This window comes from Pteropus alecto, unplaced genomic scaffold, assembly GCF_000325575.1.
Source record: "Pteropus alecto unplaced genomic scaffold, ASM32557v1 scaffold78, whole genome shotgun sequence".
In the NCBI taxonomy this organism is placed as follows: Eukaryota; Metazoa; Chordata; class Mammalia; order Chiroptera; family Pteropodidae; genus Pteropus; species Pteropus alecto.
Genome location: NW_006443124.1, coordinates 796,358 through 811,153, shown reverse-complemented (window position 1 = coordinate 811,153; position 14,796 = coordinate 796,358). Strand labels below are relative to the sequence as shown.

Sequence of the window (14,796 nt, the reverse complement as noted above, 5' to 3'; positions counted from 1 at the left end):
AGGAATGCCTCCTGTGACTGCTCCTGGTACTCCAGCACTTCCTCCTACTGAGGAGATATGGGTTGAAAATAAAACTCCAGATGGGAAGGTAAATTATAAAATATATTTAGATTGTTATCTCCTTGATGACAGAAGAGTAAAACTTAAGAGTTCTGGCAGCTTGAGATTAATGACAGTATTCTTGCCAATTACGAATGAGCTTGGGTAAGCAGGGGATGAAGGGTGGGACTCCAGGACAGGCTCACTGGATTGGACTTCTGCACAGACATAAGGCTGCCTGGAATGCTTACATATGTTCCCCTCTGATTTTGGAAGCTTGTATTTTAAATGTGTGTCCTGGGTCCCCCAATCAACTCAGGTTCACTAGAAGGACTCACAGGACTCAGTGTGTAGTGGTACTTACAGCTAAGACTAATTACAGTGAAAGGATACAAAGCAAAATAAGCAAATAGAAAAAGGGACATGGGGCAAAGTCGAGGCAGGGAGGGTGGGGAGCGGGAGAAATGAAGCACAAACTTCCAAGAGTCTTCTCAGTGGAAGCATATAGAATGTGTATAATTTCTTCAGCTCTTCAGCATGGAGTCGTGACAACACACATGAAGTGCCTATCAGAGAATTTTGCCTCAACCATGGAGTTGAGGGTTCTCTTTGGGAACTGATCATGTATCTGGCACCATCTGCCTCACACATACAGAATCCCAGACTCCCAGAAGGAAAGCAGACACTTAGCATAAACTACATTGTTGCATAAACAGTTTAGGCACAGTGAGCCATTCTTATCAGTTAGGGAATGGTGGTAACCCTCCCGGAATCCAAGTTCCCAGACGCCAGCCAAGGGCCGGCTTTGCAAGTAAGGCTTTCTAAGGATAGTAGTCAGGCCTGCTGTGTTAACTCTCTGCACAAAGATAGCTTTGGTTTTCCTTCTTCTGTGCCAGTTAAAAGTATACTCTGCTCATTATAGAAAATTGGGGGAAAGGGAGAAAGGAGGGGAAAATACCTGTAGTTTCATAATATACAAACAGCCAATATCGATGTGCTTTTTCTTTTCAGTACTTTTTAAAACAAAATATAGTTGCATTATTGTATTTTAACGATAGGTGACAAATTCTCTTACATCAGTGATTTTGCTTCCTCTGCAGGTTTATTATTATAATGCTCGGACACGTGAATCTGCATGGACCAAGCCAGATGGAGTAAAGGTTATTCAGCAGTCAGAACTGACACCTATGCTTGCAGCCCAGGCCCAGGTTCAAGCCCAGGCCCAGGCGCAGGCCCAGGCGCAGGCAGTTGCGCAGGCTCAGGCTCAGGCTCAGGCTCAGGCTCAAGCGCAGGCCCAAGCGCAGGCTCAGGCCCAAGCCCAGGCCCAGGCCCAGGCCCAGGCGCAAGCACAGGCTCAGGCTCAGGCCCAGGCCCAGGCGCAAGTGCAAGCGCAAGTGCAAGCGCAAGCACAAGCAGTAGGAGCTTCCACCCCTACGACCAGTAGCCCAGCATCTGCAGTGTCCACATCAACATCATCATCCACCCCGTCCTCTACCACTTCTACCACGACAACTGCCTCTTCAGTTTCGCAGACAGTATCAAGTGAGTACCAGTCAGCATGTGTTTTCATTTAGGGGCTAGAGAAATGGACAAGTAAGGACTACGGTCCAAAATGATCATAGTGTTTCAGGTATTATCCTTGCTATTATTTAAAAAAACATTTTTGACATAAGACTTTTGGGTTAAAAAACAGAAATTTGCATTAGTAGGAGAAATTATTTGTCCACTTGTAGTTCATGAAGCTAAACTGGGGAAGTGCAGAGTTTGCTATTCAACTTGGCTAACAGTAATGCTGGGTGCTGTGGGATTTGCAAAATAAGTGTATGTCTTGGTCTTTATCTCAGAGAGCTTCTGGTTTTTCTAACTGAGGAGGCCAGCTTAATGCATGTAAAACAATTTGCGTATAGTGTGCAAAATTGTACAGCGAAAATAGATGTAACAGTTTGAGAAAACAGGCAAGTGGATGGCTACTGGTCACATTGGGTATTGAGATTGATCACGAAGGATTTGTGGTTGAATCTGAGTTGGTTCAAAAGGAAGGAGTGGTCTTTTAAGTAGGCGGGAAACAGTATAAACAAAGTTCAGAAAATGAGGATAAATTGTAGTTTATGGGGTTGTTAAGAAACTCTTTGGAGGTGGAAAGGTTTATGTTGGTTAAATAGATTGAATAAGAATAAAATGAGCTTCTGAAGAGTTTTAAGAACCAGGCAAATGGGTGAGTCAGCTAGGCACTAGGGAGCCTGTGTAAGTGCAGTGTTGTGGAAGATTTTCCTGTTGTTGATTTTTTGGGTAGTGTCAAAATTGGAAACTTAAGAACTTTTCAGTAATCTCGTTTAGAGGTGGGTAGGTCCTAGAATGTCCTAGACAGATGAAGTAGGGAGTTGAGCAGTCAGAATGGTAAGAGAATTTTCAGGTATAAAGTCACAGCGGTTCAAAGGTTAGATCTTTTCTAAAAAGATGAGAGGTGATAGCTGATTTCAGGATGAGGAAAGAAATATCTATTAATTTGCTTAAAAGATTGTCCTTGATATTTATACTACTACTATTTTTTGGAATATTGAGCCTCAAAATATTTAAATAACAATTTTATTGATTTGTTATGATACTATTATGAAGATACATATCCCTATAGGGTGATTATAATTTGGATTATTTTTCTATGTGGGTAATAGATGAGGATAAGAAAAAAAAGTGCCCCTTTCCCCAGTAGCTTGAGGTATTTCGGAGTTACTGGATATATTACACTGTAAGAAATATGTATATGAGAGAAATTTAATCATAAATTCAAATTTTATTGATACAAGAAGTAACTGAAGAAGTGAGGTACATATAATATGGGGACAGTTTTTTAAACACCCTACTTGATATTCTTCAGACAGTTTTGGGGAAAATATACTTAATAGGAAAATGTAAATAATACTTTACCAGTCTGTTTTGTTGTGTAGTTAAGGTGAATTCTGATGTAGTGGTATAAAAGTGATACTGACTAGCTGGGTGAGGATCTTTGCCTTTTGATAGGTTAATGCTTCTAAAACCTATAATGGGAGAAGGGGCTTAATAAAAGCAATGTGGTTTTATGTGGAGGCGCTCTGTTGCTTATGTTTTGTTCCCTGCCTTCTTAGGAAGGAGAAATACTTTGTTTTAAGGAAGATGGGTAGCCAAGTACTTTAACTATCCTGTATGTATTCCATTTCAGTGTCGGAGAGGTTGTCAGGCCCATAGCTATCTTGTGATTATCGACTATTCAGAACTCTCGTTTGTGATTTTTTTACACTGCCCTGCAGTTATTGGGAGGCCTTTATTCTAGGAACAGAATAGCAAAATCATGTTCTTTTTACTGCCTTTAAACATCAATTTTGTTGTTTTTCTGAATATTCCTGACGTTTGTTTTTATTTCACTTGATTCAGTATCATGAAATGTTGTCATACTACAGTCCTAATATTTCTCCATCTGTTATAGTCACTTGTCTTTTTCAGTTGAGATTTGAAACTGGATTTAGTAGTATCATTTGAGGCCTATATTTTCACTAGTTTTTTTAGCAACTGGAGTTAGTAGGAATTTGCTCACTATAAAGCCCTGTCTGCCATTTTCCCAATTTCTTATTTAATTCTTTTATTGTCTTTATCCCTTTCCTCTTATGGTTTATGGCCACTAATCAAATTCAGAAATCCTATGTCAGCAAGAGAAATGGGTTGCCATCTCCATTGGTGTTCCTTTTAACTTGAAATTAGGTACATTTATAACTCATTTTCCTGCCTACAGTACTTTGTCATAATTTTAGTAATTATATCTAAATACTTTTACCCTAATATTTTTAAAAAATGTAAATCTATGAACTGCAATATAGACCTGGGTAAATGAAACTAAAAATTAAGAAATTTATATTTAATTCCAGTTGAGCATAAACTCATTTAAACTTGCTGATGAAATCCTACTTCTCAGGGAAATGGGGAAGAATAACTAGATATATTTTCAGCCATTATAATAGATTACAAATGCTAAATGGTATATGTATGGGACTGGGCAAATGTTGCATGTAATTTGTATTTTTTACACTGTTATAAAATTATATTAATATGATACTGTACCCTAAGGCTAGGTCTATGCTAGACCAACAATTCATTCCTGGGCCCCTGAAGATACTTGTTTGGCCCTGCTGTCTATTTAGCCAAGGTGAGTCCCTCATTAACAAGTATGAAATTGCTCACATCTTCCCAGCCTAAGTGAGTTTTTCATTATTAGGAGATGAAAAAAAATACTGACAAATTTTGTTGTTGGAGTACTGGGTGGTTTGTATTTAACAGTGTGCTTTTCCTTAGAATAAAATTGGCATAAATATTGGGAAAACATTGTTTTATTTCATTTAGTTTGATAAATTCTTAGTCCGATATAGGTAGAGTTTGATATTTTTCTTTACATCAAGAAAAAGATGAAGTATTTGTTACCAACAAATCACCAAAATGAATTTTGTTTTGGAACTAGATGGGTTATGAATAAATAACAAAAATGTTTTGTAATATTTGAGAACTGAAACTTTCTTCAAAGTATGAAATACAAGTTCAATTTATTTTTTAGGTCACAATTTGATTTTAAATAGGATTGCTAGGGATGAGATGTTTTATTTTTGATACTTAAAAATAATGTATTAGCAGAACCAAATTATCCTGAAGTTCTCATTCTCCTGCTCTTACACTGGAAACCTGATTTTTTTCTTTTTCATTTTTACCTTTTTATTTTAATAGAAATAATTATAGGAAAACCCAAGTTGTTTTTGATTTCGTTTGTTCATATTTAGTCAGTCATTAGTTACTGCATCTCTTTTCTTTCTGTTCTTTTTTGCTTGGACAATTCCATATAGGTTGAAATCAATTTTCTCACCTCTGTTCTTCCTTTCCTTCTTCTTGTGCATCTGCCAAGTTAATTCATCAAATAAACACTGATTATTACTCTTCTGCATAGCCTCCCTCACAGCCCTTTCACATTCACGAAGTTACACAAATAACGTGTGATTCTTACCAAATGCATTCTTACCAAAAATCCAAACTCTAATGAAGCACATGGAGTAAAAAGTGAAAGGCACACACAGTTGTAAGGAGTTACTAGGTTTTAGTGTGAATTCTAGACATTTCTACATATCATATTTACGTAAGTTCTTCCTTTTCCCTACCCGATAAAGAGCAGACTCCTTAGCCTTCTGCACAAGGCCTTCTGCTTTGCACCTCTGGCCTACCTTTCTAGCATATACACTTCTGTTGGTGTGCCTAGTATTTTACTAGCTGACTGCTTGCCTTCTGTTTTCTAAACAATTCCTTGTATTCTCCTCACTTTTCCACTTTTGTCTCCTTCCACTTTGTCATTTTTCGTGTTGAATTCCTAGTCTTTCAAAACCTGCCATCACAGCATAAAATTTCCTCTACCCTTTCACAGTTAGAAATGGTCTTTGGGTTTTGATTTATACTGCTAACATTTATCCCATTTCATTTTGTATTTTAGTTATTTTTTATATTTCATTTAACTATTTTCAAGCTTCTTGAAGACAGAGACCTTGCAGTGCATGGATGGAATGGGCGCTTAAATATTTACTGAATGAGTGAATGATGAATGAATATAGTAAAATGGTTTATGAAGGAGTGATACATATTTTTGTTTTATCTTTTATCAGCACCCACAACACAAGATCAGACCCCAAGTTCTGCTGTTTCAGTTGCCACGCCTACAGTTAGTGTTTCAACTCCTGCTCCTACAGCCACACCTGTGCAAACCGTTCCCCAGCCGCATCCCCAGACGTTACCTCCTGCTGTTCCTCATTCAGTACCTCAGCCAGCAGCAGCAATACCTGCTTTTCCACCAGTAATGGTACCTCCATTTCGTGTTCCCCTTCCTGGCATGCCAATTCCACTTCCAGGTAAACCAATAGATTATAATAGTCTTTCCAGCTGTTTTCATATTGTCAGTTAGTTTGTTCTCATGTGTCTGTTGCATTTGAAATTTGCCTTGAATCTCACTCGTTTGAAACGTTTTTGAAAGATTCATGGCTAACTGCAGTATTTTCTCTTCAGTTTTGGTAAATGTCCTTTTTGTTGTTGTTTACATGTTTTAAAATTAGAGCCACATTTAAAGCTACACTCATTTTGGACAATAGCCTCAGTGAATTTAAAATGATTATCTTGTGTAAATATGTTCTAAATGCAATATTTTTAAGGGATTGAGTCTATGCAATTGAGAGAACACAAGTCATTGATAGCTAACACAAGTCGAGTGATTTATATATTATGCACGGTTCCAAGCACTTTACATGTAATAACTCATTTAATTTTCACCACCGTCTTATGAGGTAGGTACACAGACAGGTTAAATTACTTGCCCATGGTCACTTAGCTTGTAAGTGATGGTGTTGGGATTTCAGCCTGGGCACTCCAGATCCAAATACTATGTTCTTAACAACTGTGTTACACTGGGAAGAGAATGTGAGTCACTTAACTAAAAAATTCATCTAAAATAAAAACCAGAAGTTTCCCTTGTACCCGTTGTGAAGCTAAGTATAATGTGCACCCTTTAAACATTTAGGTAATTATGGTGAATTATTTTATTTTATTTTATTTTATTTTGTCTTAGGGGGAATAATTACAATTAGAGAAGGAATTGAAAGATTGTGGAGTAGATTTCTTCCAATGGGGATTAAACAGTGGTAGTGTTGGGCATCCTAATTTGAATGCATTTGCTGTTGTCAACAGTCTTTAATCCATGATCTATTTTCCTCGTATTTTAGTTGAAAATACTGGTAACTAAGGTCAAGTTCTCAGGGCTACCTTGTAGCAAAGATGAATAAAACCCAGGCCTCTATCTCCCAGTTTTACATCCCTCCCACTATCTATTATTGCCACTTTGTTGTACTAATTTCTGTATAAGAATAGGATTGTGATATAGCTGTTTCTTAGATATATACACATTTTAATTATCACTGTTGCTCTAATTTTTTTTCCTTCTGGCCACTTTGAAAAGAACAATTTCAGATATTGCACCTTTACACGAAAGAAACCACAATTTTCAAGAATTAATGGATGTTTTTGTATAAAAACCTTTTACACGTTGTTGATGTAGTGTTAGGTAATTAAATACCAAATATAATGTTTAAGAAACTTAAATCGTTTAAAAGTAGAAGGAAACTAGAACTTTTTTCTCTGATACTAGTTAGGGATTATCCTTTTTCTAAATTAAATTTAAGACTCATAGCTGGATACTTTGCTCTTCAGATATACTTTTTGTAGAAAACAAAGTGATAAAGGGGACAATAGCTTGATATTCTTGATAACATCTTGTAGTCTTGGTCAGTTTTAGGGTCAAGGACAGTATTAAGACCAGGTCCTAGATTCTGAGCGAGCTGAAGGAGATGGGGTTAATTTTTGTGAGAGAAGATTGAAAGGTAGCATAATAATATTATTGAAGTATTTGAAAGGCTGTCATCTATAAAAGGACTTTTATTTTGCTTTAGAGGCTTTTAATAGGACCAGTGGGTGAAAGGTACAGAATAGCAAAATTCATTTCTATAGAAAGTAGAATTTTGTCACAATGAAATTCCTTCAGTTATAGTTCCATTTTGGTGTCATGATTTTTCTTCTCTGACCCTCACCCCATCAGATGTTAGAACAGAGGCAATGACCATTTGGCTGAATGAGGTGGTACCTATGAAGTTTGGTAGTAAAAGGCATTTAATATATGGCAGCCACTAATGACATTTTGTAGGTCAATTGCAAGAGATCTTGAGTTAGATAATCTGTAAAAATTTGTCCAAGATAAATAGATTCTTTGAAGGAGCTAGTGTTTTATAGAAAGTAATATTGATATTTATATAGTAAGTCATCTTTGATGTTAACGTTTATTCATTTCTCATTTTCCCTTTAATTCAGTCCTCCAAGTTGCTTTAGCGATAAAGAAAAAAATGACGTGCTTTTCTCTTCCCCAGACTTTTGGTTTTATGTACAAGGAGACCTGTCTCTTTCCTTCTTTATATCAATTTGAGAGTAAGGTGAACAGGAGTGATTTGGATGTAATTTATGTTGGAGCCTTAAATTCTGTTTGAAATAGCAATGTGTAGCTCTAATGAGGATGATTAAGGAAGGGGTAGTCAAACAAAATGAAGGAAAGGAGTGGAGGAATTAGGTAAAATAACAGAATAAGGTGGAATGGGCATAGTAAATTGGGCTAGTATTATAAGATTTGTACTTCTAAGACTATAAAATCTTATTTGGAATTATAAGAAACATTTTCAGTGAATGAGAATTACCCAAAATGCTAAATGGAGTTTTCTAATTTCCCGATAGAACATAATTTGAGGATATAGTTGTAGGAAAATCGAACAAATGCTCCCTTTAAAAAGAAGGTTAAAAATTTAGATGTGTGGTTATTTTGTGAGTCTTTGTGAGGCACATGTAATCACCCTCGGAGAAAACTGTAGGTTTATTTTTAGCACAATAAGAAACACACATGACCTTTTAGTGTGGCATTTATGTTGATAGTCAAATACTGATATCTCTGTTGGCCCAACTCATAAATAACAATGGCTGTTATACCTAAAGGTGAATAGATGTGATTTTCTTCTATATAAGTTGTATAGCTAAAATTACTGGGGATTGGTTTTGGTGCACAGTCTTTGAGGATAAAGTTCATATATTCCAAGAACTGACTTTCTAGTGCTGACTTAATAGGTTCGGTGGTCCTGCAGATGGCAGCATTTATACTAATTTAAACTTAATACATGCTGTAACTTCCTTAATGAAATGAATTTTTCCATTGCTTTCTTTAAGCGTTGGGGAAAATAAAACTATACATATAACTTTATTCAGCATGCTTTTATGATTAGTGCTTTTGTTTTAGTTTCAGAATTAATAGAAAGTTTAGCTTTAATATTATTTATTGAAAATAGTAATAAAGGAAGGCCCTTTTCAAAAATTGGCAGTATTTTTGTGTGTGTGTGCGTGAACCTAGGTACATTATTTACAAACTCGGGTTTAATTTTAATTTTTGTCTCTGAATTAGGAGAAATTTCTTGTACTTCAGTGAGTCTTTGTGAGGCACATGTAATCACCCTTGGAGAAAACTGTAGGTTTATTTTTAGCATGATAAGAAACACACATGGGGAATACGTTTGTTATTTTAAATTTTTATTAGTACCAAAGTAGATGTAGGGTTTTTTTTAGTCAAAATAAGTCAAAAATAAAATTTTAATTCCCCACTCCTTTCCCTTTATTCTTCAGCCTTTTGCTTTAAAACCAATTTAAATTTCACTCTTAATTTGAATATCCTCAATTAATCAGTCTTAGTTTTCCAGCTTTTCCTTTCATTCCCGTTATATATCACCATTGTAATGCATCATGATGATTCTTCATTCTTCTGAGAACTGTACGTAGTTTTCATTCTTTAATACAAGTGCTACCTCTTTAGCTGGCTTAAAAGATAGAGGTTTCTGAAGCAATCAGCCCATGTAGTCATTAATGAGATTAAAGGGGCTGTGTTTTTCTTAACATGTTAGCTTGCCTCTGTAGTGTTCCAAGCCCATGGCATTCCATAGAGCTGGCACTAAACATGGATATTTTCTAATTAGTTGAATGCTACCCTTCTCTTCATCTTTGCTCTTCCTTTATTTACAATATTATTTGTAGTAGAATATTTGGATCCATCTCATACCTTGTTTTCTTCCTTTCCCTTCCACCCTTTTTGTCCTTATTCTTTTTCTATTTCTGCATGGTTATGCTCCATGCCTTAGCTTCTGCACGTAGTTCCCACTTAGAAGCAACACAGGGAAAGTACCTTGTCAGTGTCATGCTGCATCTGCCTTTCATTGGTATCTAAGCAACGGCAGCATGGGTTTGATGTCCTGTGGGAAAATGTCCCACATGAGAACTTGTTATGTATATGTGATGAAGGGGCTTTCCTTTGTTGAATTTAAACTCTTGAGACTCCTTCAAATATTATCAGAGCTGGTTTGATAAAAAGGTAATTGATGCTATAATTTAGAATTAGTTATCATTGGATTTGACGCCACTTCCCACAAAATGTCAAACAAAAAGAAATTTTATTCCATTCTTGGTCTTTTTCATTGGAAATAGCATTCTAAATTGTAGTGGTAAATTATTTTTCTGAATCCCAGTGGTAGCCGACATAACAATGGCAGCTTTCCAACGTATGCTTGCTTATCCATTTTACAGGTGTAGCAATGATGCAAATAGTCAGCTGCCCGTATGTAAAGACAGTCGCTACCACCAAGACCGGTAATTTTTAAAACCATCTTAGTTTGTTTTGTCTGTAAGTTGGCATGGTAGTGAATGTTGTTGTTTATCCTTTTATTTATTTATTTTTGCCCAAGTGAGTGGATTTTTTTATATTTTTCTTTTTAACGAGCAGTATAAATGCAGTTGTCATATTTGGCCAACACTTAATTTTCCCAATTGCCTGTAGTTTTAGCTTCTTTGGTTCACAAAAGCAAATAAGGTCAGATCACTTTATATCTTAATTTTTGTAATAAGTGTAAACAACTTCATTCTCATATTCATAACATTTAATTTTATTTTTTGATGTGTGTTTTTAAGTTAAATATAAAAAAATCATTTCCATGTGTAAAGTGATGTGATTATGCTTGCATGCCAGTGAATATGTGTGTGAATATTTGTATGTATAGTATTTACATTTTAAGGTTATTGAAGATAACTACCTGAAACTTAAATTCTAGTATAGGATTTGAGGTTTTGCTTTTCAGTTTTGATTCACATATTCTTAATTATTTATGTAATACCAGTTCTTTTATCTATCTTGTGAAAAATGTAAATCATGGCTTTTTAAAAAAATAGAAGAAACTTTGTTTTAGGAAAAGACTAAACTGACAGGGTTTGTAGGGATATTTGACTTAATCACTTAGTATTTAAAGTAGATTTTATAATAAACTCAGTTATTTAATTTAAAACAGAATTTTATTCATACCCTTTTAGGTACCTTAGATCTACAAAGATTTTGCCCCAGGGAATATACTCAGTAAATATGTTTGTTACCTTTATTTCATTAGAATTTGAAAAATTCTTTATTAAAAATATATTTCTTTTAAGTAGAGATTGAACCATGATTTTTAGAATTTATTATGTTAAGACTTCATCATAGGTGTGACCCAAATTTCTGACTATTCTTAAGATACTTCTTGGGTTGAATTTCTGAATCGATTGAATTTAGGCAATAGAACTAAATAAGGTTTGAAGTAGATTTATATAAGTAAATCACATTTTTTATGTTTTTTTTTGTTTGTTTCAAGTGGGTCATTTATTAATATTTAATAGGAAGATTAGTTCATATTTAAAAAATTTATTTTGAGTTGCAATTTGATACTTGGGTCTAATTTTTTTTTTCTTCTTCTTTTAGGTGTATTGCCAGGAATGGCCCCTCCTATTGTACCCATGATACATCCCCAGGTTGCTATTGCAGCTTCACCTGCTACCTTAGCTGGAGCAACAGCAGTTTCTGAGTGGACTGAATATAAAACAGCAGACGGAAAGACTTATTATTATAATAATAGAACATTAGAGTCAACCTGGGAAAAACCCCAAGAACTAAAGGAAAAAGGTATTGTTTTAATGACTTGGTGGGACGTATTATAAACTATGATCTTATGAATAGAAAGGTGTTTGAAATTCTGACTTAATACCTTTATAACATGTTGGAGAAATTTTCTAATTAGTTGGATTATGTTTTTCTACTGAATTGATAAGTATGTATTTACTTAAAAAGCCAGTTCTACTTAAATGTTCCATCATTTTTCCACCTGGAGAAATTAAATTATACATACATACAAATATGTTTTTACTGTTTGTTGTCAGAAATTGCATTATTATTCTATTATATAATTCTTGGTACCCTGATTGAGATTGATAGTACTGATCAGAAAGGAATGTATGTATTGTATGTGTTCTGAAGTAAAAAATTTAGGCCCTTGCAATCTTGGATGAAGAAGACTCAATTTTCTACATCACAAAGTTGCTGTTTGTGTTCCTCAGTATCTTAGTATCTTATCCTTTTCAGCAAAGTGAGTGACTGCTATAGATGATACATGAATGACCTAAAAGACCTTTTCTCTCTGATCAGTAGTCTCTTTTTCCAGTAATAGTTTCCTGACTGGTATAGCGAGGTATTTGAAGTTGAGCATTACCTTAGATTCAAATTAATGATTATAAGAAAGAACACTTTATCTTTGTGGTTAGTAACTTCTAATTATGGAATATTTTAACTGCTTAGTTTCTGAAAGTTCTTGGAAAATTACGTCAAAGCCATTGAGTGACATTATCTTAACTTTTTAAATAGAAAAATTAGAGGATAAGATTAAAGAGCCAATTAAAGAACCTTCCGAAGAACCTCTGCCAATGGAGACGGAGGAGGAGGATCCTAAAGAGGAGCCAATAAAGGAGATAAAGGAGGTAAAGGGCCATGACCCATTAACCTGGGAGCCAGCTCAGATTGTTGGGTACAAGTTACTTGGAACTGAAAATCCATTTGATACAGTTTTAGATAATTGTTATAGATCTGATCTCTGAAATTTTAGGGATTTTTGAAGTTTCTAATTTAGTTTTTCCTTTGAAGGTTTTCATAAATTACCTCTTATACTAAATCGAGGCCCCCTAGAAAGAAAGGGCCTTAAACTAGAGCTTGGACCTGATGTCCAGCCTCCTGATTACAGACTGATACATGTTAAAATTACAAGTACAACTTCATGTTTAGGGAATGTTCATCATATTTTATCTGTCCTCTCTTGGCAAGGAAAAATCTCTGTACATCGCTAGAAGGACTCTGCCTTTTAGGAAGCTTCCTTTATTCAGTGAGGGAACAAAGGTAGGCATGTTTTATATTAAGAAAGTTAGCCAAACAAAGAAATGACCTTAAACGAGATGGTCTCCTTTCATTCTGTATACTGTATTCCCCATTTCTGCTTCTAAGCAGATGGTTAGTAAGTCTGTAAGATAGGACCATCTACTGATGCCGGGGTCTCTTATTGTGGACTTTGCCTCTGTCTAGGGGGCAAGGTTTTAGAACTTAGAAATTTCTACTCAGAGTCTCCTCTCCCTGTACTGGCAGCAGAACTTATGTTGGTTGCACTTCGAACCATTTGCAGTGATCCTTGTATTTATGGGATATTCAGGTATAATTTTATTATATTAATTAAATGGGAATAATATCATTTCTCATAGGAGCCCAAAGAAGAGGAGATGACTGAAGAAGAAAAGGCTGCCCAGAAGGCAAAGCCAGTAGCTACTACCCCTATTCCTGGTACTCCGTGGTATGTAGTTGGCTTATTTAGTAAGTTCTTTTATTTATTTATTCATCATGCTTGATTGTTACGTCCTATAGAAGGCAAAAGTATTTTAAAAAGTGTATGTCAGATATCTAAATATTTTGGTTCTTGTTTGTTGTATTTTGGGTATTCAAACCTAAAACTCAGTTGCTGCATTATCTTCCTCCCTTCGTCATGCTCTCCATTAATGTTTGTATTCATAATTTCTCTTTTGTTTCTCTCTTTCGTCCTCTCCCCATCACTGCTTTCTCTCCTGTTCCTGCTGTAATTCATTTAATCCATATATAGTCCACAAATTGCAGTGAGTTGACTTAAAATCTGTAGGTTCCCATCCAACTTGTTTTTCTTGCTTTTTTTCTCTTTGTTTTTGTTACAGAAAAAATAAATGTATTTGTTCTACAGAGCCCCACAGTTTGGATTTTATTATTGCATCCCTATGGCACTGTTTATTTGAGTCTTCCATTCCTGAGTTTCCTACAAATGAGCAAGCAGATACAAAGATATGCTCTTATTCAGGTTTGATCTTTTTGGGTGGTGATGTGCCTTCCCATCAAGATGCACCTAGTTGTCTCTTTTTTGTGCGATTGTAGCAGCCTAGATCAGTGGTTTTCAACCAGTAGTGATTTTGCCGCTCTTTCCCCTGCCCCCATCAGTGGATGTTTGATAATGTCTAGAGACATTTTTGGTTGTCATAACTTGGAAGGTTTTAATAGCATCTAACATCTAGTAGGTAGAGGATAGGGATGCTTTTAAACATCTTACCATACACAGGACAGCTCTCTACAAAAATTATTTGGCCCAAAATGTCAATAGTGCTGAACTTGTAAAACCTGGCTTAGATCCATCAAATCATTTAGGGTTGGAAGTGGTGGTAATGTATTTCTATCATTCCTTTTTTATTTATTAGCTGGAATACTGAGAGATGTTTCCTCCTAGCAACATTGGTTGTTAGAGGTATAAATTGTATAGGAAAGAAAAGATATACTGGTTTTCAGAATGAGTTCGTTTGAGTAGTACAAATTCATAGATTCAAATATATTTTGTATGTTTCGATCCATTGCAGTTATTATCATTATTGATGTTGAGTTATTTCATCTTTGACTAAGTGAAGCCTTCAGGTTGAATCCTGAGAGTTTTTTTTGATGCAACCCTCTCTACCTCTCTGCTCTTGCAAGATGTTCCTGGCCTATCTCATGTATTTCCTGCCTGAAACCTACGATTTCAGCCATTTCTCTAAGGACCCCCAGTTTCTTTTTATGGGACGTGGCATTGATAGGCCTCAGTGTGAGATCTAGAGATAGTTGTTACTACTGAATTAGTCATTATGTTTTACCTTTCTGGTGGACACAAATGTAAGCTACATATATTTAAAGATACATCATGAGTTCATGCCATTACTTGTAATTTAGGTCTAATACCTGATTTTTACTGA

At 35.3% G+C, this 14,796-nt stretch overlaps 1 protein-coding gene across 5 annotated transcripts in view; it reads left to right on the top strand.

The window, feature by feature from the left end:
- The window catches only part of TCERG1 (transcription elongation regulator 1), a 56,925-nt gene that overhangs the window by 8,509 nt on the left and 33,620 nt on the right, over positions 1–14,796 (top strand). For 3 of the 5 annotated variants that reach the window (XR_001517888.2, XM_015598081.2, XM_015598080.2), the window contains exons 4-10: positions 3–88; positions 1,140–1,581; positions 5,703–5,945; positions 10,246–10,308; positions 11,444–11,644; positions 12,380–12,492; positions 13,261–13,349. Coding sequence is in view for 4 of the 5 variants with exons in the window: in XM_015598081.2 (XP_015453567.1) it covers positions 3–88; positions 1,140–1,581; positions 5,703–5,945; positions 10,246–10,308; positions 11,444–11,644; positions 12,380–12,492; positions 13,261–13,349 (1,237 nt within the window). In the remaining variant the exon portion in view is untranslated. The remainder of the gene's footprint in view (positions 1–2; positions 89–1,139; positions 1,582–5,702; positions 5,946–10,245; positions 10,309–11,443; positions 11,645–12,379; positions 12,493–13,260; positions 13,350–14,796) is intronic. The other 2 variants (XM_015598083.2, XM_015598082.2) reach the window with 1 other exon arrangement.